At 37.6% G+C, this 22,457-nt stretch overlaps 1 protein-coding gene across 1 annotated transcript in view; it reads left to right on the top strand.

The window, feature by feature from the left end:
- IL1RAPL1 (interleukin 1 receptor accessory protein like 1) overlaps positions 1-16,059 on the top strand; it is a 774,364-nt gene extending 758,305 nt beyond the window's left edge. The window contains exons 10-11 of the mRNA XM_086740214.1: positions 12,515-12,685; positions 13,974-16,059. Coding sequence (XP_086596340.1) covers positions 12,515-12,685; positions 13,974-14,692 — 890 coding nt within the window. The 3' untranslated portion in view covers positions 14,693-16,059. The remainder of the gene's footprint in view (positions 1-12,514; positions 12,686-13,973) is intronic.
- Positions 16,060-22,457: the final 6,398 nt, after the last annotated feature.

Here is a 22,457-nt window from a genome sequence, read left to right as displayed (position 1 = left end):
TTTTTTCTCTCTCTTCCAAATGCTTTATCTCAGTCTTGCCTTTACTGTCTCCTGGGAACAGGCATTGAAGCCCTTTGTTTTGTTTTCATGGTTGATACTCTGCCTTTCCAACCAAACTGGAATATAATTATTCCCCTCACATTTTACTGCTCTTCTTCCCACTCTGTGCCTGTGTTTTCCAGCCACCTGGGAGCTGACTCCACACTGGGGAACTGTAATGGATGCCGTGTTGCATCCTTCGATGGGGAGCACCAAATGTTTAGTCAGAGTACCTCACTGTGAATGTCTAACAGATTCCTCTGGGAGCTGGAGCACAGGGGCAAGAAAAACACTCTAACCCTTGGCAAAGCAGTAGCTTCCTCACTTTCAGGTGTTTGGCATGACCTTGGGTCTCAGAGATATAACTCACCCCTACCAGTTTGGTGGTCAGAAGCTCCCAAATCTGTTTAAGTGGGGAATTCCAGTTCAAGATCTCTCCACATATGCGATGAAGATGATACCTTGAAGTGCTATGCAAATAAAGAAGTGTCCACTATTATTCTGAAAACAATAGCATTTTCAGAAATAAATACTTCACTGGGAACTTTTGAGGGTTGATCATTGTTGAATGTCAGGCAATCTTTTTAGGTTTGCAGGTCTAAACTTAAAATGTTATTTTAAAAAGCCTTATCCATAAAGTGCACTTTAAAGTCTAACATGTTATTAGTGAAAGCCACTTTTAGAAGTGATGGTTTCTTCTATTTTGCTGTACTTTGAGCTCCAACACAAGAGATTTTATACCACATTCATCCTCTGAGGAGTGTTTTAGCAGTTACTGTTTATGTATTTTTATTTCCCAAGGATCTTCTCCTGCAGCCTTTCCCAGTTTTTAAAATGACTTGATGAACAAAGTATCGCACTTGAACAGAGAGGAGTAAAAATGCAACTAAATATTTAGAAGTACCTGTGATCAACATATGCCCCAATTACTTTCTACCTTGCACTCTCTGACCTCAAAACGCTATTTGCATCAGAAGAGATATTACCACTGTATAGGAATCTACTCTGCCTGCACACGAGCTGACCTTAAAATCTATGGAAATTTTCCCAGGATTTTACCTGGGACAACTTCCTCCTTTGTGAGACTGCTCCTGCTCATCAAATCACACCAGGATCAGTCCCCTGGCCTGACAGCCACAGCAGACACATGGAGGGTGAAGTGCAGAGTCAGACCACTTCTCCAAGCAGCACTATTTATGATGCTGCCTTAAAGTGGCCAGGAGGCTCAAAGTCACCAAAACAGCTATTTTCAACTTTTTCTTGCCATTTCAAGACCTGAGAGCTTCCAGCTGGTGCAGGTGTCTGTATGCCGGCTTTAAGTTAAACCAAGGATAAATCCAGAAGTCTACAGATGACAGGTTGAAAACAATCAGACATGGTCAAATAGGGAAAATGACTCAAAATTATGAACCTATATATGTGTTTACATTGCAGATTGCAGTTTCAGAGAAAAGAGCATATGGTACAGTTAGTAGTAGAAACATCTGCAGGCACCAGCCCCTACCATTAGCTGAGTACATTAGCAACCATTTAAATTGGTGGACATTTTTGCATGAAGGAATTAATAAGCAAGGGGTGAACACTATAAAAAAAATTAAATTAAGAGACTAGCATTAAAATTGGTAAGAAGAAAAAAAGTAGCAATTAAAGAGAAAGTCTGAACAAATGTACTGTAAATAGTTTTCTAATGAGATTTACATAGATACCCTTTCTCACAGCTAGGCTGATGAGAAGTCAAGCTTTAGGCTCAAGAACACCTGTAGGAAACTGATAACTAGAAAGTGAGAGCTTTGCTTAGCAGCTGATATGATGACCCGTGGTGCCTTGAGGTGCCATCATCTGTTTCTACAATATTGGACAGGCGCTCTCTGTGGTGCCCTTGACCTTATTCTCAGCTTTCCTTGCCAAGGAAACCTTGGTGAATTGAGGGAAGACACAGCCTCGCTGCAGCTGGCGTGCAGGCAGGGAAGACACCTGGGAGCCTGTGCTGGGGAATTCCTCTGGGTTTCACTTCCCGTTCTGCAAATTGCTGCTCTCTGCTCCCCCTGCCCCCACCCCCTTGCTGAAATAAAACAAAGTGCTCCCAAAGCAATTGTGTTACTGCTGAGCTCTCTCAGTTCAGGAAATCTTGTTTGAATTTGGTACATTGCATCTATAGCAGCTGTTTCTTGGCTGTGCTGGTAGCACTTTCTTAAGGGGTAAGCTTCTACTACTTGCTGAGGGGAAGCAAATCAATGCTCAAATTAGGAGACTGATGAAGCAGTTTCTACCCTGAAGTCTCTGTTGTACATCAGAGTCCTTAGGTAATAATGATTTTTGTCCTTACTATTATTTATCTGCAAAACACTAGCAAGGTTCATGGACAGACCTATGGGATTGCCCAGATAGTATCTTATTAACTGTACAAGGCAAGAGCAGAGAAGATATACTTCTTAGTGATCTCCTGGGTTTCATCCCAGCAAATCTCTTATGCAGTAAGGAAAGGCAACGCTTTGAGATTCTTAGTATTTCAGTGTGACTTATCTGATAACTTTCAAATATAACTTTTACCAATGGTTTAGGCACCACCAGAGCACTTGTGTTCATGATTATGCTATGCAGGTATAGTTACACTGAAATTACTGCTGAAGCTAGTGACTTTGCAATTACAGAATCTTCCCTGGGGACCCACAGAATAAGTTTGCAATAGTAGCCTCACCTCTCCTTATATATTCTTGTTGGCTATTGGCAAATTGTGGCAATAAGAAATCCTGCTCTATGAATATCAATTCCAAATTCTATTAAAATCACCTTTAGAAAAATGCAGCTTTCATCTTTCTAAATATTACTGGTTAAAGAAAAAGATTTTCCTCTTCTTTAATTACAATTTTATTGTTGGAGAACTGCTTCTCTTAACTCTTCTTGTTTATGCTGTTTATTTACATCTGAAATGCAATTCAAACAATAAAATCTCAATTTATGCCTTCACCGAATATGGGATTTTCTAGATTGCATCCTTGAAGCTTACTAATTCGAAGAAAAAATTCTGCTTTTTTCTCTCTTCCTATTCTATAGGATCTAAAGTACATTGATAATGTATATATAAAAAAAAAATTACAATAACGTTACCACCAAGAACATCTCTACATTCCAAACTAAAAGATTGTTATAGGTTAGAAAGTCCAGACGCAAAGTGGAAAAAAAAGACTACAATATATAAATTGATGAAGATTGAGATATCTCATGGTCCTCAGCCAGCAGGTCTTTCAAATGGTTCTAAGCTTTGAAGTTTTTTTATCAAAGGCCAAAGCATATTTCAGATTTCCAGGCCAAGGGAGATGAAAGCAGCATACTGGCATCTGATTTCAAGAATCTTAGATGGAAAGCCTATTTCCAAGCCATTTCTCCATTTAGTCTTGTTTATACCTACAATGATTGACTTAACTTTCCACTGCTTTTGCCTAGAACAAGGCTGTCTCAGCTTCAGTTTTGAAAATACTTAACCCAATTATAAGATAAAAGTATTGTCACTGAAAACAGCAGAACTAAGGAATATACATAAAATTAAGCATGTATTTTGTATAGGTAACTAGTTGCTTTGTTGATTTAGGACCATATGAAGAGCATAACTTCTTGACACTTTTTATTTAAGAAATTTCTTTAGTATAGAAAAAAAATATATCCTTCTGTTTTCAGAGTTTACATGTCACTCTTTTTTTAGTGCCTGTTCCTACTTTCTCTTTTTTTAAGTAGTAGCAAGTTTCTTCCAGTCTTTCATAGCTAACTACCACACTATGCTATGTTTCCAGTTAGGTAGTTACCATTCAGTCTTTCAATATCTACTAATAATATGGTTTTTTTTAGTCTGAGGTTCAATCTGCAAATAATTGTGACAGTGTGCTCCCCCTCCTCAACCTGAGCTGACCACTTTTCTTATAATCCTGCTCATGTGATAACCATCAGTGGCAGTTGTGATGGAAGAGTCTGGTCGTGATGGCTGCATTCAGCTTAAGGTGGATTCAGGGAAGACAGATAACACCACAATAGCCAAGGGATGGTGATGCTCCCCCCTAACCACAGTGCTGGTCAATGTCCAACTCAAACCAAATTTGGAAGAAACTAATATCTGCAGTTGATGTGCAAATATGACTGACTATGAGTCAATTATCTTACTCCATAAATAGTGTACAGCCCAAGAGCGCTTTGAGCTCTCCTGCATGGCAGTGGGCTGCACACCAGGATCTCCCCCTGAGTAGGGACACTTCTCAAGGTTACTCCTCAAGGCTGAGAGGATCCTTATTGCATCAGATATTTGGTAAGTGAATTGGGAATAAGAGCGATGAAACTTTGAAATCTTAGCGAAGTGATATAAAGGATTATTGTGCACATACAGTCCTTTAGATTTAACAGTTGGTCAAGCCTGGACTAAGATTAGATCAAGCCACACCTAGACTCCTCTCTGAGAAGGAGTTTAGAAAGCGAAGGGATCCTTTCTGAATTTCATGACTCAATGGAAGGATCTCCCTGACAGTTTTGTCTGACCCTGTCCTCTATGCAGTAAATAACCCACTGTACCTTGCAATTGAATCTTGTTAAACCACTGTGGCCTTTACTGTTTACTATAAAACTTTTTCAACTCACTATTTTATATCAATAAAATATATTGTTGCTTCTCTCTTATGAGTGAAGGGCTTCACTCCATACACAATTCATAGCAATGAAAATAATAATTTCCATCACTTTCTTTTAACTTTCACAATTTCTTAATTTTTGGAAACTTTTATAAGGACTTCTGAGTTTTCATATCTGTCAAGAGTAGCTTCTAAGATTAATGCTCCATCAGTTTTTTATATTGAAAGTAGAATGTCTTCAGTAATAAATTTAAACTCCCATGTTAATGCGAATGACTGAGAAACATTTGAGATGCCCTCTTCATTTAGTTAGGAATACAAAATCAGACTGAATATAAGAGAAAAAATTAACTGTAATAATAAATTGTTCAGTTTAAATAAGTAAAATTCTATCTTGCATATCTATCAATGACAGATTTTAGCTGTAATTACTGAAAACTATGTAAAATATAACTCACAGAGAGAATTTGTTTTACACTTGAAATCATATCATTGTACTGTTTTTTTGGCTGAATTTTTATCTACTGGGAATCACTCCTAATTTTCAATAATGTGAAATGCAACATTGATATCTTGGGATTTTCATAAATGTTGTTATAAAATCACCTTTAAAATTGGTATTTCGTTTATTTTTTTTTTCATGTTCTTTACTTTACACTTCTAAAATTCAGTGTGGCTTCATGGAGAAAAAAAAAAAGAAAAAAAGAAGGGAAAAAAGAGAAAAATAAATACATGTCCATTGCTTTCATATTTTTTATAAATGTACCTACTAGGCACAGAGGACCTTTTTTTTTCTTTTTTTGTCTGTTCTATGGTATACTGAAAATACACCAGAACCTAGTTAGAATGTATTACATTTCTTTAAGCTCTTCCCCAGTGTTGCATTTACAAATCCTTCCTGCAGTTCACCATTATCCCCTCTGCACAAGGATATGAACTCTCATTAGGAATGCTACACTGAACAAATACTTTACTACAGAAAAAGCTAATGTTGATAATTCTTAATTTTTATTAACATTAAAAGGGCTTGACATTTGAACATAAAAGGGAATGTTAAGATGAGCTTCATAAGCAACAGTAAAGAGTGTGAGGAAACGTATAAGCATTTTGAAAGACTTAGGATTTGGACATTTTACTTAACTAAGCACTTAAATTACATTTTCCATTACTTTAAGGGTGATGAACACTTTTGTATTGTGTATATTAAATGTAGCCTCACAAATAATGAAACAAATACAGAATATGAAATGTCATAGTCATTATAATTTTGAAGCAATTACAATGTCTGGGAAATTTTGAAAGGCCAGTACTTTGCAACCTTTCCTGAACACAGCACATTTTTTAAAGAGGAAAGCCTTCTACAGCAGCTTGATACCAACTCCCTGCAGCACTGGGAGGATCCAGTTTGCTATTTCTAAGAACCCTGAAATCCTGAAACTCCAAGTTAAATCAGCACTTTGCTCCTAGACTCCAGTAATGAGTATCTGAGTCTTTACTAGACTGGCATGTGCTCTAGCAAAGAAGGAGAATCAGCTGTCCAGTTCCCTATTGACCTAGAAATGGAAGATCTACCAAAGCTAGACATGTTGTCAGCTATACCTAGCTGCGGAGCAACCTGCACTTGGTCAGCTGCCTTCAGTGCACTGGATGTTTCTGAAGGCATTGCTAATTACTCTGGAGAATTTCAGGATGCACAGAGGTACAGATTGACCTTGGTGTCTAAGTCTTACAGCTTCATTAGAATTAGGTTCACTATGAAATATAACTTTGTGCGATTTCTCTTTGTTTTGATCTATTAATCTGTCTTGTGCTAAAATGTATCATGCCAACGGAAAATCAGCGTTTGTCATCTGCTTGAACATGACTGATAAGAAAAAACTAACTCTGTGGAGGTTTTTTTTTTTATTTTTAATTTTTCATCCATATAGATATTTCTTCTGTCCCCCCTTAGCAGAGGTATCTGCAATGTTTCATGATTAATAAACTCTCAAAGGCCCAAACTGCTGGCTTCTTGGAGTGCAATGAGGAAATAATTAGAAAACATGTACATCTATAGTACAAATTCAAAGTTGAATCTGTATGCTGGTCCCTGCAGAAGACAAAGTTTTATCTATTTTTCTGTAGGCACCAGCTCACCATTTCTTCATGTGTAGCTGTTAAAAGAGCATGCATACAGATGAGTTCTTAGATGCCTGATAGCAATTTACTTACCCAAAGATCCCATTTGCATGTGACAAAGTAGATGCATATAGAGTCTGTGTTTCATTTTATGCTTACATTGAGCCTTTAAGTGACTGCTGCTGAGCACATCCTTAAAATAACAAGCAGCATTTGCAACTTCATCCCCTAGAAGTTTATATCACTTCTACTGGATTAACACTGTAGAAAGTTACAGGGCATATGATAACATATTCTACATTTGGGTGAGTATCAAAATGAATGGACAGCATTAAAGAATGCATGTTGCAATGATGCAACAGGTGTTTTAATTAAAATCCTGGGCCACTAAATGAAGTAATGTTTCCATGTCGTTTTAATGAAGCTGAGATTTCACCCTCAATGTTTACCTGTAAGATTGATCCAATTTTGTCAGACCTGTGGCTGAGCATAGCTCCATGACGATCACTCAGTGTCCTCACTTTCAACTCCATAGAACAGTTGAGATGATACGGCAAAGTTTGTACCCCACAGTCTATTTTGACCAGAGTGTTGCAGTACCAGTCCTTTTGCGCTAGTGAAACATTTGTGAACTGAAAGCATCGTACCTTGAGCATGGGCTTTATTTGACCCTATTGTGATGAACTAATCTAGAGCTTCCACATGCTCTCATGGTTGTCTACAGCACAATAACAAAGAAATTTTTTGCACCAAATCTGGTTGAATTTGGCCATGAAAGGTCTGCTTTAGGTTTTGTTTCTATATTTTCAATTAACGGATACCACAAAACTTCACAGAAATAGAGACTACTGAGTTGACGAGCTCCATCCTAGTTGTATACTACCTGTAGGCAGCAGAAAGCAACTACAAACCATGTAACTGGAGAGGATTACTTATCCATTCATGACGAATGGGAAGAGGAAACTTATTACACAAAAATGTTTCAAAGTATTGCTGTTGCATGATATTGTACATCACATTCAGCTGTGTTCACTAAATTAAAGGACAACCATTGCATAACACAGCTCTGCAACATACACTGGGGACAATGCAAGATGAACTTATTCTGATATGTTTCTAAAAAAAGAACCCTGAAATGGTTAAGGGAATAAGCGTACTTTCAGGTACAAAAGTATATGTAGATAATTGCTTTCAATCTCCATGGGAAAGAAAAAGAGTTTCAGACTAAATGATCAACATCCTTGCCTTTGGTTATTAGCAGGTATTTTTCTTCATAAGTGTGGGAGGAAACAGGTACTGAGTAACTATTCCAGTTTATTGCTAATGCACAGGAGCCTGACAAAAACAAATCTTTGAAATGGTATAATCTATATTTAAAGTCAAAGTGCAAGCAACAATCAATCATATTTTCATTCCGAGTGTGCTTGGATAGATTTTTTTTGTTTGCTGATGAAGGGAAATGAGGAAATTCTCATTTTGAAGAAAAGCTTAGTTTGTTATCAGCTTTATTTGTTTTTAATTTGGATTTTTGCCCTTTTTTCTAACACTGAATATTAGATCCAGACAATATCTGAACTTGCGTAGCCAAATCTGTAATTATAATGCTACATAATAATATAGGTAGTAATATCACAACCCTTATGATTTCATTCGTGATTAGGAGCAGATCAAGAATTTTCTGATGAACTGGGGTTTTTTTTTGGAAAAGGTAGATGTGCTGAGAGTAAATATTTTCATGGGTAAAGTACCTGTTCCAGTGAACCGTCAAGACAATGAAAAGCTGTGATGAACTTCCTGCATGTTTACTGGGAGTCTGGAGACTCCTGGATGTGTTGCTAGAAGGAATACTTATGTGGAAAATAGCACAAGAGCAAAGGGCTTGAGAGCAAAGCTGAGAGCCTCCGGCTTCCATGTGACACGGCCAAGAGACTGGTAAGATCCTAACCCCAGGACTCACAGTTTGACTCAGCCATAAGATTTGGATGTCTGCAGGCTCCCATCACTCCTTCTCAGTCCATTGGGAGAGCACATTAAAAAAACCTGAATTAAGATCAGAAATATTCTTTAAAATGTAGGCATCAGTCCTACCCATTACAAGCAGGAGTAGGTGGGAACATTTGACTGAGAAGAACCACACACAGAGACATTATCTTCTGTGTGTTTAAATACTTCCCTGGAGATGGGAGATTTCAACAACTTTATTAGTTCTCCCAATTTTCAAGACAACTGAAATTCTGCATTTTTTGACTGTCTATAACAATTGGAGAAAATAGTAAAAAATGCCAATGCTCTTTGATTACATAACAGAAAAGATTCTGATGGCTACATAGCTATCTGCCTCCTGTAGTTCTTAAACTGTTCTGCAGAGTTGGCAATGTAATCCAACTAATTTTAATTAACTAAAAGCAGACTAATACATAAATATCATAGAAGTAAAACAAAGGCATATGTGATCATCCTCTGTGTATCCCAGGCAATTCACATTTTGCGAATTGTCTGCTCATGCCAGTATGTCAGCCCATCACATAACAAAATTACTACATAAGGTAATTCTACTGTAAACTGAACTTTTTACATTTCATCAAACAAAGTTAAAAAAAAAACCTGACAGATGGGGAGTATAATAGCTCAGGGAAACCGCTGTGCTAATGCATCTAACAGTTTCCCAAACCAGACTACACATTTTGCTGGATTGGGGTTTGAATAAATTCATGATTGCCTGAATCCATCTATGTAGACATACCCTAGATCCTTGCCATTCCTTGCCTTTCAAATGCTGTTAAAACTAGGGAACGAGAGTGGAAAAAAATGTTCACTGCAATGCAGGATAATGCAGTTGTAGTCCATGGTATAAAAAAAAATGTATGTTTCAAATGCATTAGTGCAATATTTACATATGCAAGGAAAGAGTGGCATAGCATGAATAAATTTTCCTCTAAGTAAGAATATGAAAACCATATTAGCAGACAATACTCTGAGCCTTTAAAACAGTTTGAATACAGCATGATTTCCTATTTATCCCTTTGAGAAATCATACATTCTCATCTTTAGTTTGAACAGAGCAACAATGCTCTCGAGCATGTGCTATGGTTATGACTACTACTAAGGTGACAACAGAAAATGGCATTACCACATCATCATTTTGTCTGTTGTCATAATTTCGACATATATCTCTTGACCTTTCTGCGTGCTAACTCTGTTGCTGGGTTAACACTGTCCTACTGTAGAAAAAAAAAAAACTACTATGTAATCTCCCTTTACCTCGTACTTGATCCATTCAGTATTATTTCAAGGCATTTTCAAAGGCATTCGGTGCTTGTCTATTGTTAAGGATCATTTTTTCACAAATACTCCAAAGAAAAATAACAGACAGAGTGAATCATAGAAGGCTGTGCTCCTCTTTTTCTTATTTTTCTTTTGTTGCTGTGGTTGGTTTTGCATGTTTGTTTTCTGTGGATTTTATAATCTGATAGATAATATCACACAAAAAGTGTGCAGGGGACAGAATGAGTAATTTCACAGGTTTGTAAAGTTTGAAAGTAGTTACAATTTTACTATTTTAATTTTGTCATCTGGAAATCTTAATAAACATAATTGCATTCCTCAGAGGTTGGTACTGGGACCGACTCTGTTTAACATCTTTGTTGGTGACATGGACAGTGGGATAGAGTGCACCCTCAGCAAGTTCACCAACGACACCAAGCTGTGTGGTGCGGTCGACATGCTGGAGGGAAGGAATGCCACCTAGAGGGACCTTGAAAGGCTGGAGAGGTGGGCCCATGCAAACCCCATGAAGTTCAACAAGGCTAACTGTAAGGTCTTGCACATGGGTTGTGGCAATCCAAGGCACAAATACAGGCTGGGCAGAGAATAGATTGAGAGCAGCCCTGAGGAGAAGGATTTAGGTGTGCTGGTGGCCAAGAAGCTCAATATGAGCTGGCAATGTGCGCTTGCAGCCCAGAGAGCCAACCGCATCCTGGGCTACATCAGAAGAAGAGTAGCCAGCAGGTCGAGGGAGGCAATTCTGCCCCTCTATTCTGCTCTTCTGAGACCCCACCTGGAGTACTGCGTCCAGCTCTGGAACCCCAAAATATGAAGGACACGGACCGGTTGGAGAGAGTCCAGAGGAGGGCCATGAAGATGATCAGAGGGCTGGAGCACCTCTCCTTCGAGGACAGGCTGAGAGAGTTGGGGCTGTTAAGCCTGGAGAAGAGAAGGCTCTAGGGAGACCAGTACCTAGAGAGGACTTATAGGAAAAGCAAGGAGAAACACTTCAGCAGGGCCTGTTGTGATAGGACGAGGGTTAATGGTTTTAAAATAGCGGGAAGCAGATTCCGACTGGACAAAAGGAAGAAATTTTTTACAGTGAGGGTGGTTGAACAGTGGAACAGGTTGCCCTGTGGTAGAGGGTAGTAGATGCCCCCTCCCTGGAAACATTCAAGGCCAGGCTGGATGAAGCTCTGAGCAACTTGATCTACTTGAATGCGTCCCCTCCTTGCAGGGGGGTTGGACTAGATGACATTTAAAGGTCCCTTCCAGCCCAAATTATTCTATAATTCTATGATACTATAATATGCATGGCTCCTCAGAAGGAAGAGTGGACCATTCAAGATTAGCACCATTTCAAAATTTCGTTTATACTCTTTGCATCCATCTTGTATTCGGCAGACTTTTCCAAATAATGCTACCAGAGCACAAAAAGCTATCAAATGAGGAAAGGAGTGGCTCAGTAAATAGCTGAAGTCAGCATTGTGTGAATATAATGCTACTTATGACACACAGTCAAGTACTCAATCAGGTCTCTTTTACAAGCAATTGATATTCTCAATAGCCTGTGCACAGTGTTGTCCAGAGACTTAGAAGGATGTTAACACTTCATTACTCTTGCCATTGATTTTTTTCTGCTTTATTCACAACAAAAGTCAAAGTGTGACCTCTTATTTCACTGAATTAGTTCTAGAGCACTTGGTGTTATTGACCTCCTAATGAAAATTAATGATGCCTCTTTTGATTCAGTCTTTTAAGTAGACACACCAAGCACATTTAAGAAAGAGGCACATTTATTTCTCATATTGAAATGAAATAACACACTGTTAAGTAATGAAATGTACATTAATGCAACATTAAATTTGCAAATTTAAGAACATAGAATTGAAGAGATTTAAACTGCATTATCAGGAGCTGATGCTGCAAAGATTTAAGACTGGCAATAATTTCAGACCTGGAAAGCCAATGAGTTTTACAAGTAAAGCTACACATATACTTAGAACATTTCAGCCCCAGGTCTTAAATTTATTGTAAAAACCTGGCAAGACTGAAATATTTTTACTATGCAACAGAGACAATAGCACATTACTTTAGGTATTTCCATACTTTTCCCTTTTAAAACTAGAGAAGAATTCTAACTCTTTTCAGTGGCTTTTTTCTTCTGCACTCACAAGCTGTGACCCCACAGTAGAGTGGATTTCCTTCATAAAGAGCCTTACAAAAATGTTTATCAACAAACTGACTTCAGTCTATGGATATGGATCCCTTGTCTCTTGTGTCTGTGTAAATACAGATTATCTCTACCAGATGAAACAAGAAAGCTGAAGGGATTTATATCTGGAGATCGAGTGAAAGCTTGCCGTTTTGTCTAAACAATTTCCTATTCCTGGGAAATTCTCCCAGAAATAATTCCTGGGGAATTATCTAGAAAATCTGCAAGAATAAGGAATAAACTCACTTATCTTCCTGTCTTTCCTTAGACAACAAAGACTATGATGCATATCTATCTTATACCAAAGTGGATCCTGACCAGTGGAATCAAGAAACTGGAGAAGAAGAAAGATTTGCTCTTGAGATCCTACCAGATATGCTTGAAAAGCATTATGGATACAAGTTATTCATACCAGACAGAGATTTGATTCCCACAGGAAGTAAGTAATGGTTTTGTGCTTGTGTGTTTCCTTAAACAGCAAATGCAGTGATCACAGTGATTGTTTTAGCATCGTATCTGTACCTACCCCTTCAGAATGTTGTCTTTCCTCACTTGTCTTAGAGAATGGTGAAGATAAGCCACCAAACACACTTAATGTGTATTTCCTGGATAAGAGGATCAATTTTTAGTTATTGTACTTGAAGGTGAGACAGTGCAGAACAGGAATGCATAAGTAAAGGAAATGAATGAGACTAATATTTTTTCATAGAATTTTTGAGAGCTTGCATAGGAATGAATACAGAGGTCTTTGTTTTCTGTTCCTTAGAGTTTGCCTGGAAAAATATCCATGATTCTAAGTATTCATTATAGACATTTAGACAGGAAAGAAAGAGTTGTGTCTGAACTAAGGCAAGGGTTGAGTAATACCATCTAAAGCAAAGTAGTGAATTCTGCTGGTGTCCACTGCAGATAAGTGTGCGGTGGAAGTACTGGATCATTCTTAGAGACTGAAAATTAGAATTAATTCCAGCTGGTACAAACAGATCTTTTTCATGTTTGTTTCACATATTCCAACCTACATATTTTTTTTGTAAGTTGCTGTGGTATTCTTCATAACTTCAGTGTAACGATATAGACAGCTAATAAGATCAATATATTTTACTAAAGACAAGAAAGGATGCTTGATATAGGCAAAGCATAACATCAAACAATTGCATGGATATATTTTAAATCTACAGCAAAATAAACATTAATTTGCAGGAGACAACAGTGTTTTTGTGAATGTGTGTGTGGTGGGGGCATGAAAGGAAAAGAAGAGTCTAGCCTTACAGCACAACTTAGAGTATCATTTGGGTTTGAGACAAGCCCCTGAAGCATATAGTTGCTGCTCTGTTGCCTACCTGGGTGACTTTGCCTTTTTAAAGAAACAAACAGTCATGGGTACACTTGTTCCAATAGAGATACAGACATCAATACAAAACCAGAGCTCATAAACAGACACTCACAGTCCGTAATACATGGGGGATACATGTTTCACAGAATCACAGAATGCTTGAGGTTGGAAGGGACCTCTGGAGGTCATCTTGTCCAACCCAAGCAAGGCCACCTAGAGCAGATTGCTCAGGGCCATGTTGTGGCAAGCAAACCTGATACATATGAAAGTGATATTTTTGCATATTTCAGTGAGCTCTTCTGGGAGCAGGAATTTGCTTTTGTTGTTTCTCCCCAGTCTATGGAAGCCAAGTGTTTACTGAGATTGATTTTTGAGCAATTGTCTTATTTTGTAGCCTATATTGAAGACGTGGCAAGATGTGTAGACCAAAGCAAGCGACTGATCATCGTCATGACTCCAAATTATGTGGTAAGAAGAGGCTGGAGCATCTTTGAACTGGAAACAAGGCTTCGAAACATGTTGGTCACGGGCGAAATCAAAGTGATACTGATTGAATGCAGTGAACTACGAGGAGTTATGAACTACCAGGAGGTCGAGGCCCTGAAACATACCATCAAGCTCCTCACTGTCATTAAATGGCATGGACCAAAATGCAACAAGTTGAATTCCAAGTTCTGGAAACGTTTACAGTACGAAATGCCTTTTAAGAGGATTGAACCCATCACACACGAGCAGGTTTTAGATGTTAGTGAGCAGGGGCCCTTTGGGGAACTGCAGACAGTCTCTGCAATTTCCATGGCTGCTGCAACCTCCACTGCTCTTGCCACTGCCCATCCAGACCTGCGCTCCACCTTTCATAACACATATCATTCACAGATGCGCCAGAAACACTATTATCGAAGCTATGAATACGATGTACCTCCTGCTGGCACCCTGCCGCTTACCTCAATAGGTAACCAGCATACCTACTGCAACATCCCTATGACACTTATAAATGGGCAGCGGCCACAGACAAAAACTAACAGGGAGCAGAATCCAGAAGAGGCTCACACAAACAGTGCGATATTGCCCCTCTTGCCACGGGAAACCAGTATATCAAGTGTCATTTGGTGACCGAAATGCAAGGGGCTGTCAACCCCCTTGAGTAGGAGCTGACTCTGCAGTCCAGTGCCTGGAACTACATCCTCGACTGCTGCTGTTAAACATGCATTACAATCGATAACATACGAGGAAAAACAGGGTCTTGTACATATGGTTTTTGCAATTTCTTTGTAGCATCAGTCTTCCTGTTTTACCCATGTCTCTTCCCATTCACATTTTCGACTTTGTTTTATATGTCATTGGAATTTGTATATTTACATTTTTTTAAATGAAGAGACTGCTGTATAGATAGGAAACTTTTTTGCTTCATTAGTATAGTTTTAGACTTTTTGTTTGTTTGTTTTTAACCTCTCTTGGGAATGCTTGGACAAAGCTATGTTGATATCAGAAGCACCATCCATTTTGTTGGCCTGCCTAGCCTGATTCCTGAAGGCCATGCCTGCTACAGTTCACCTCTTTTGGAGAATATTTGTTTTTAGAAGGACCCCATCCCTCAGTGAGAGCTCCAGTTTCATTTCTACTCCCGTAATGTGCACTGCTCCTTCCTTGCCCTTATAATGACCCCCATTTGGGGTAACACTACAGTCTGATCATCTAACATGTAACTTGGTAGATATCTGTCAAACAACAGAATATACCCAACCTGTATCAGTTGTTTCACAGTAGTCACTACAGAGTGTGTAGAAAATAGAGATGGTTTGGTTTTTGCTTTCTTGGGTTTGTTTTTTTTAATTATTATTTTAAGAATGATTTGATTGTATCCCTTTTATAAATGTAAAAGCAAGCCCTATTTTTAATACCTCCTGGAAAGGTATTAATGTGGTTGTGGATTTTATTTTTAAGAATTTAACTTTTTATTTTGCCCTTCTCAAAATCCTGCAAATAAGATCATTTGCAATTGTCAGGCAAGTAAGACAAGTGAGGCAATAGGCACTGAAGTGCAGATAGTCCTGCTGATATTTACAGTGATGACTTCCAAACCAAAGGGGAACAAAAAGACAGTATTGTAGATGGTTTGTCAGTTTGTATTATAGAAAGTGTTATTTTCTAAAAAAAAAGAAAGAGCAAAACATTATTTTGCTGTGGATTATAGAGTCCCCTTGTATTTTAATGTTCCAGAAATTGTATTTGCTTTAAAATTATATATTCAGGATTAAGAAATCTTCTTTCATTTGGTTTTAGCTTGTAACAATATGTAAAATTTTTTTAATTTCAACATGATTTCAATAAGAACTCAGGCAGAAAAAAAAATGACATGAATACAAACAAATATCATTGTTTTCAGAATAAACTTTATTTATACAAAATTAATATTTAAATCAGACCTGGAAGTATTAAAACAATTTATTCACTTTAATGAATAAATAAATTAGTTTTATTTTTTATGTATGATTCTATCTTTGAGGAGTTGCAAATAACACTTGTACCATGGCTGCCAGGGAACAGAAAAAAAAAACCCACTGTGTTTACATCTGGACATCTTTAAGACAAAAGAAATAATCATCTTATTCGTACTTTTGTGTTAAACAATGGAAACATCTTTTCTGGTTTTAGAAAGAAAAAGAGGAGCGGTGTTATAGCTCTGCAACATAATCAGGCCAAGGTCTCTCCTAGTCTCTGCTAGAAGAAGCAGAGGAACCGGGGCAGAGTTACTGGTTGCAGCACACTGTCATACAGTCACAGGTTTGATTTATTCTAGCAGAAATGTACCTGGTAGCCTGGCAAATAGACCTTATCGTCTGCTTACGTAATTAATTAGCTTTAGGTGTTTTTATGGTAGCTGAATGGTATTGGCCAATATAATGGGTGTGTGGGGTTTGTTCTTCCTGATTGTCACAATAAGGAAACTACAGCTTATAATATTTTGGTCTTCTTAATGAGAAGTGATGAGTAGAGAGCAGGTAAACTGCAGTTTGGGGGATGTTTGTGGGAGTAATCCAGAACTGACAGTGTGGGAGGAAATGACTCTGCTCCTGTGAAAGTCAACAAATTTCAGTATTTGCATAAAAAGCTAATAGAGCTTTGGTATGTGCACTGATTTTTATTTGCTTAAAAATATTTATATCTCTGACAATTTGCTCAAGTCATTTTCTACAATCTGTTCTTTATTATGGTGTCTCCCTCTGAACATGTGCCAAACATCCACAAAATGAAAATGAAGCTACCGAGTTAGATAAAAATTTAAGAGAGCTTTGCACATTTGGTTATTTTCATAGTGCAAGAAAGCTATTATCCATTTGCTTTTACAGACACCTGTCAGGCACTGATGACATTTTCCTTAATTCATCTGAATGCCAAATACCCCAGTATCCTCTGAAAGCAATGCATTATTTTTTCCCCTTTCCCTTACCTTTACATGCACTGGGGTAAAGCCTGGGATGTGGAATAAATATAGGATGTAACTATCTGACCATGGTAACATTTAGACAATCGGTAGTTGTTTCCTTAGCCACATCGGGAGTACTTTTCTGTTTTTCTATTTTTAGTGTAGATTTAAGCACTTTGAATAGCATGATTCAGGGATTGATGGATACTATTTGATATTCACACTACTTTAAAAAAAGTTTTTCTTAAAATGTTTTATCATAATATTAAACAAACAAAAAAAAAGAAAGGAAAAAACTGCAAAACAATATCTGAAATAAATGGAGAAGCTGTCTATGGCTTTAGAAACATTCCTCCTTAGATTCCTCCTCTGTGAACAGCTTTGTGTGGGGAACAGTGAAGGAAATTGTTGTATGTTCACGTACTTTATGTTTGACAAAAGTTCTGTTGGAACACAAAATAAAATGAAAAAAAAACCCAAACAACCAAACCTGTCATTACCCTAGTGCTTAGGCTCCATTATTTTTTGGTGAAGGTGTTCCAGTTTTTGACAATGCAGCCTGAAGTGTGCATGCAATAGCCACATATAAGGTTTAGCCATAAGCAAATAGCACTTTATTTTAAAAACTGCGCAGTGTGATGATCAGAAAAACTTACTCTGCCTGGTCAATAACTTTGGGTCTGTATGTGGATTCTATGCACATGAGTTATCCAAGTGTGGTGCTTTGTCTTTATAAGGGTCTCTCTAATAAAAGCAGTCCTCCATACAAAACTAAACGGCTCTATTGCACAACCTGTGGAAATTCAGTATATAGGTTCTCCAGACAGCACATATACCTGGACAGAATTGGAACACTGTACAGTATGCAGCTAATTATTTTGAAGGCAAAGTGCATTGCTGGGTCTGATTCTGTTCTCAATTGCAGCAGTATCATTTGAGAGTAAATCTAATAAAGCTGAATGAGTGTAAGATTGATTTGTGTGGGAGAAGAAAATTCGAAAAACAAAGAGAAAAGGAATTCATATTTGCAGTCTGTGACAAGCTGAAATCTTGGCCACATGGAAAGCAGCAGCAAAATATCTTCTGAATTTTCGTAGGGACCCAGTTCTTACCTGGCAGCCAACATCAAACACTTTTAATATAATCCAGTTCAGAGCTAAATGCTGTTAGGCTTAGATGCAAGCTAAGCTTTTTCTATTACTGTACAGCTGTGAAAACCATGTGTAAGTCAGATAATGGATGATAATCAGCTTCAAAATAATTGGAAAGCTTGTTATACCAGCTTGATTAAAATTCATAAAATTTTACTTGAATATTGTGCATTAATGACACATTTAAATTATAGATAAAGCAGTGAGATTTGGGGGAAACTGCCCTGGTAAACAGGCTTCATTCATTCTTAAATTAAAAAAAAAAAAAAAAAGAAGAAGAAGAAAATGTCAAGCTAGCAAGCCTAAGGAGAGTTTAATTAAAATCCAAAGAAAAAAAAAAAAATCACAGCAGTAAAGTAAGCTCAAAAATACTATAAAGGCCAATGGATGAGAAAGGTCAAAATACCTACCTGTTTTTTAACTATATTGTGGCTTTTTTTTTTGTCATGCAAAGCTCTGTACTCTGTCTGACCTGCATCAAACAACTGGCTTTTTTTGGGCCCATCCAGACAAATCGGCAAAATAAATATGTCCCTATATATCTGATACACTTCTGAATGATTTTATACTTGTTGATAGTCTAGCACAGAGAGTTTTTGGTTTGTCTTCTATTATTGTGTTGCAGGGGATGGCAGAAATGTAAGCGCTAAAAAAAAATCTCTGTAACAGGCTTAGTTTGTTATCCAGAGTAACTATATTCCTTCACTCCCACCCCATATCTGATTTGCTGTTATTAGAACACTTTTTCTAACCCATTTCTCAGCTAAGAAAGAGATTAATGTGACTGGCATCAGAAAAAAATGTAAGCAATTTCATAACAATGAGTCTCCTTGTATAATGAATGCTGCAAGTTCCCTCGCATTTTTTCTGTGTAATCACAACACTTCACCTCCTAAATAGCCCACTGAGTGGAGACTGAAGAACACCATTGTGTCTTTAATTTGAGATTCACTGAATTTATTATGGATACTGAGCTGTCATTTGTGATGTAATTTTGCTGGGCTATTTCCCATCGACTCTGGCTGTATCCTCCAAGAAGACGTGTTGGCAGCATCGCACTTCTCCAGCTGGCCTTGGGTTGATGTTCCAGAACTCGGAGTTGTTGCCCTAAGGAGTGAAATTAATAGAAATGTTTGAATGGTTAAGAGTTTTCCTATGCTTTTTATGTGTTTAAATTCCATTTAGGACAAAGTTTGACCTTTGTTCTGGTCTAAGAAGCTTTGCGGGTGGGAGATCAAGAGTCCACAGAGTCATGAAGTAGTCAGAGCAGAAATTACAAAGACAGACCTGCTACCTTATTTGGAAAATGCATAAATTCTAAAGGTGCTCAGATTACTAAAAAATTAGTACATTGAGATTGAGGGTTTTTGAAGGAAAGTATTCTGTTTGTTATTATAACCAGCCTCATTCCAAAAGCTTATCAACATTCTTACATTAAATAGTCAATATCCTAGATAATTTTAATTTCAGAAACATTCAATAGTCAATTAAAATATTTTTATTTTGGTGGACTGAGAGTAACATGATTCTCTACAATCTAAATGTTAAATAAAATAGATAATTTTTGTCTAGTACTGAGCTTACAGAAAATACAAACATCTCTTTGCTGGGTCACTAGTGTTAGGAAAACAATTCTGAGAGCTAAGAATTTGATTGAGATATTCTTGATATTTTTTATTAAGACATCTCTCTTAACCATCAAGCCGTGACAGAAGGAGAACATAAATTACTCCAAAAATAAAATTGATGTGCTTTTAAACCTTCTCTTTCTCTGTTTATAGAATATTAACTTTCTCTCTTCCCTCTTCAAAAATAAAAAATCCAGGAAAAATTAATACCTACCGAGCCAATAATCTCAAACACATTTGGTGACAGATAAAGAAGTGCAAGCCAGAGTGAGGGGATGCACCACATGACTGTGACTGAGAAGCTCTACAATGGGGAGACTGTGTGTGTCCGTGCAGGGAGAGGGAGAGCACAGGGCCCTTTGGCCATCGTGCTTAGTTACTCCTACATCAGGTGGGTGCGGAAGGAAGTATAGGCTCAATACATCACCATTCTTCTACCTGCTATAGGCAACACACAGAGAAGGTGGGCAGTAAACCTTGATGTTAGTGACAGTAAATATGAGTGCCCTCATTTGGCTAAGCACAGATACCTTATTGAAAAGCAGTTAGGAGAGTAGAAACAGCTGATAGTGTTTCCCATTTGTTTGGTGTGTAAAGTAAAAGATACCACTAAGCACAGAAAGAGGTTAGGTGTGCAATCCACTAAATTACAATTACAGGAAATTTCCATCTTAATCAGGTAGCACCACACCTGAGCTCCCTTGCAGCAATTTCCATCTCATCCCATCCCATCCCATCCCATCCCATCCCATCCCATCCCATCCCATCCCATCCCATCCCATTCCATTCCATTCCATTCCGTTCAATTCCATCCTCTCCTCTCTATTGACCTTAAAGACTGTATTAAAATTACAAGCACACAAAGCTTGCTGTGAGCCCTCAGGTTGGGGTGGATGTGAAAACTCTTCACAGAGAAGTTTAGGGGGAGTAGATATCTTCTCTCCTGAGAAGAGACTTACAGAAGCAAAGTTTTTATTTTTAAAAAGTTTTTATTTTTATTGTCAGTTCGCGCACACATTTTTCACATCCCCATAGAGTAGTCCTGTGAAGCAACATCCTGATACTGTCCTGAACCTTCTCTGAAGTAAAAATAAAGTCTTAAAAGGGTCAGTCACAAGCTCAAAATATTTTTACCCATGCATCCGCCATTAAGCTGCAAGGTCTGCACACACACTCAAAACCAAAAAAAATAAACAAAGGAAAGCAAAATAGCAGTGCAATCACTAAACTCTATTTAAACCTGTTTTTTAAGGCTTTCTTTTTTAACAGAGAAGGTTGTTTTCTCTGCTGTTTTGTAGGAAGTTATGTGAGAGAATGTTTTAAATTTTCTTTTCATTCTTCACATGACAGGTAAATCATAGGGAGATTTTATTTATCTTTTTAGAAAGTCTCATTATTCATTGTAAGTTTAAAACATAAGTGGCAATGAATTTACAGACTGGGAAGAAATTGTTTGCCAGAGTTAATATTCTCTGGTGAAGAGCTCACTGCAGCCCTAATTGAGTTCATTGGGACATTTCAGTAGAAAATTTAAGCAATTAGTATTATACGTGTACCTTCTGCATCACATTAGAATGTTATACATTTGTCTTCTTAAAACCCAGACAACTTCAAATGGAACAATTTTGTAAATATAAAGCAGAGAGGAAAATAGCTACAAAAGTGTCTCTCCATCTATCTTAGCAAAATAGTTCAGTCACATCAGGCGCCTTCTTTGAGATCACTGACCTATGTCTACCTCAGCAAAACAAATGAATCTGCAAAATTTGCAGATATCTGGGGAAAAATTGTTGCAATAAGCACTCTCAAAGCTTAGTTACATCACAAAGAGCACTTTATACATTTTTATGCCTATTTGAGGGTGTTTTAACTTGTAATAATTTAATCATAGAACAGTACAACAAAATAAAATAAGTAGCACACTCAGAAAAATTCAAGGATGTCCCAAAAACCTGAGTTTGTCCACAGGACAACATTTGTCACGTGCTACAAGATGACAAATTTGTAACCAGGCCATTGCTAGGTGGCACTGTGGCACAAATACATAGCTAAGGGTGACATGGGATGGGAGAAGTATAGTGAAGATGTTTCCTGGTCATATTATGACCAGGTAGGTGGTACACGACTAGCACTCATCTAGTCTTGCTGCCATGGCCGATTACAGACATCCTTTACCTGTAGAAAACTAGATACCCAAATTTGACAGGTACTGCCTTAACTTCCCGGGTGCTATCTGAAGCCATTTATATAATCTTGTTAGAGGTAGGAAATGCTTTTTCTAGGTGACAGGATCTACATGAATCATAGGAATATCTGCCAGAGTTCCTATCATTGTAAATAATAATTTGTGCCAGTACGGTTCATCTCCTATTTTCTCTGCTTACCTTTTCACTCTTCTAAACAAAAGAGAATGTGAATAGCTCTCAGCACCATAAAGCAAATAGCATTTCTACACTTTTTTTTTTTTTTCACTGTTAGATATTTGAAGAGTGAGAAAGAGTGGCAAAGACACTATCTGCTTGAAATGACATTTCACAAGTTGATCTTTAGGGGATGTTGAAGAGAAATTCCTTGTTCAGTCATCTTGGGCATCTTACCTGCTATGCTTCTTTCAAGATCCTCATAAAGAGCAATTTAAAGCATAAGGGGTTGGAAACAGACTGAACTGCATG

Source organism: Chlamydotis macqueenii, chromosome 1 (assembly GCF_036417535.1).
Source record: "Chlamydotis macqueenii isolate bChlMac1 chromosome 1, bChlMac1.mat, whole genome shotgun sequence".
Classification (NCBI taxonomy): Eukaryota; Metazoa; Chordata; class Aves; order Otidiformes; family Otididae; genus Chlamydotis; species Chlamydotis macqueenii.
The sequence above is the reverse complement of the archived record's forward strand: the minus strand, read 5'-3'. Positions and strand labels throughout refer to the sequence as shown.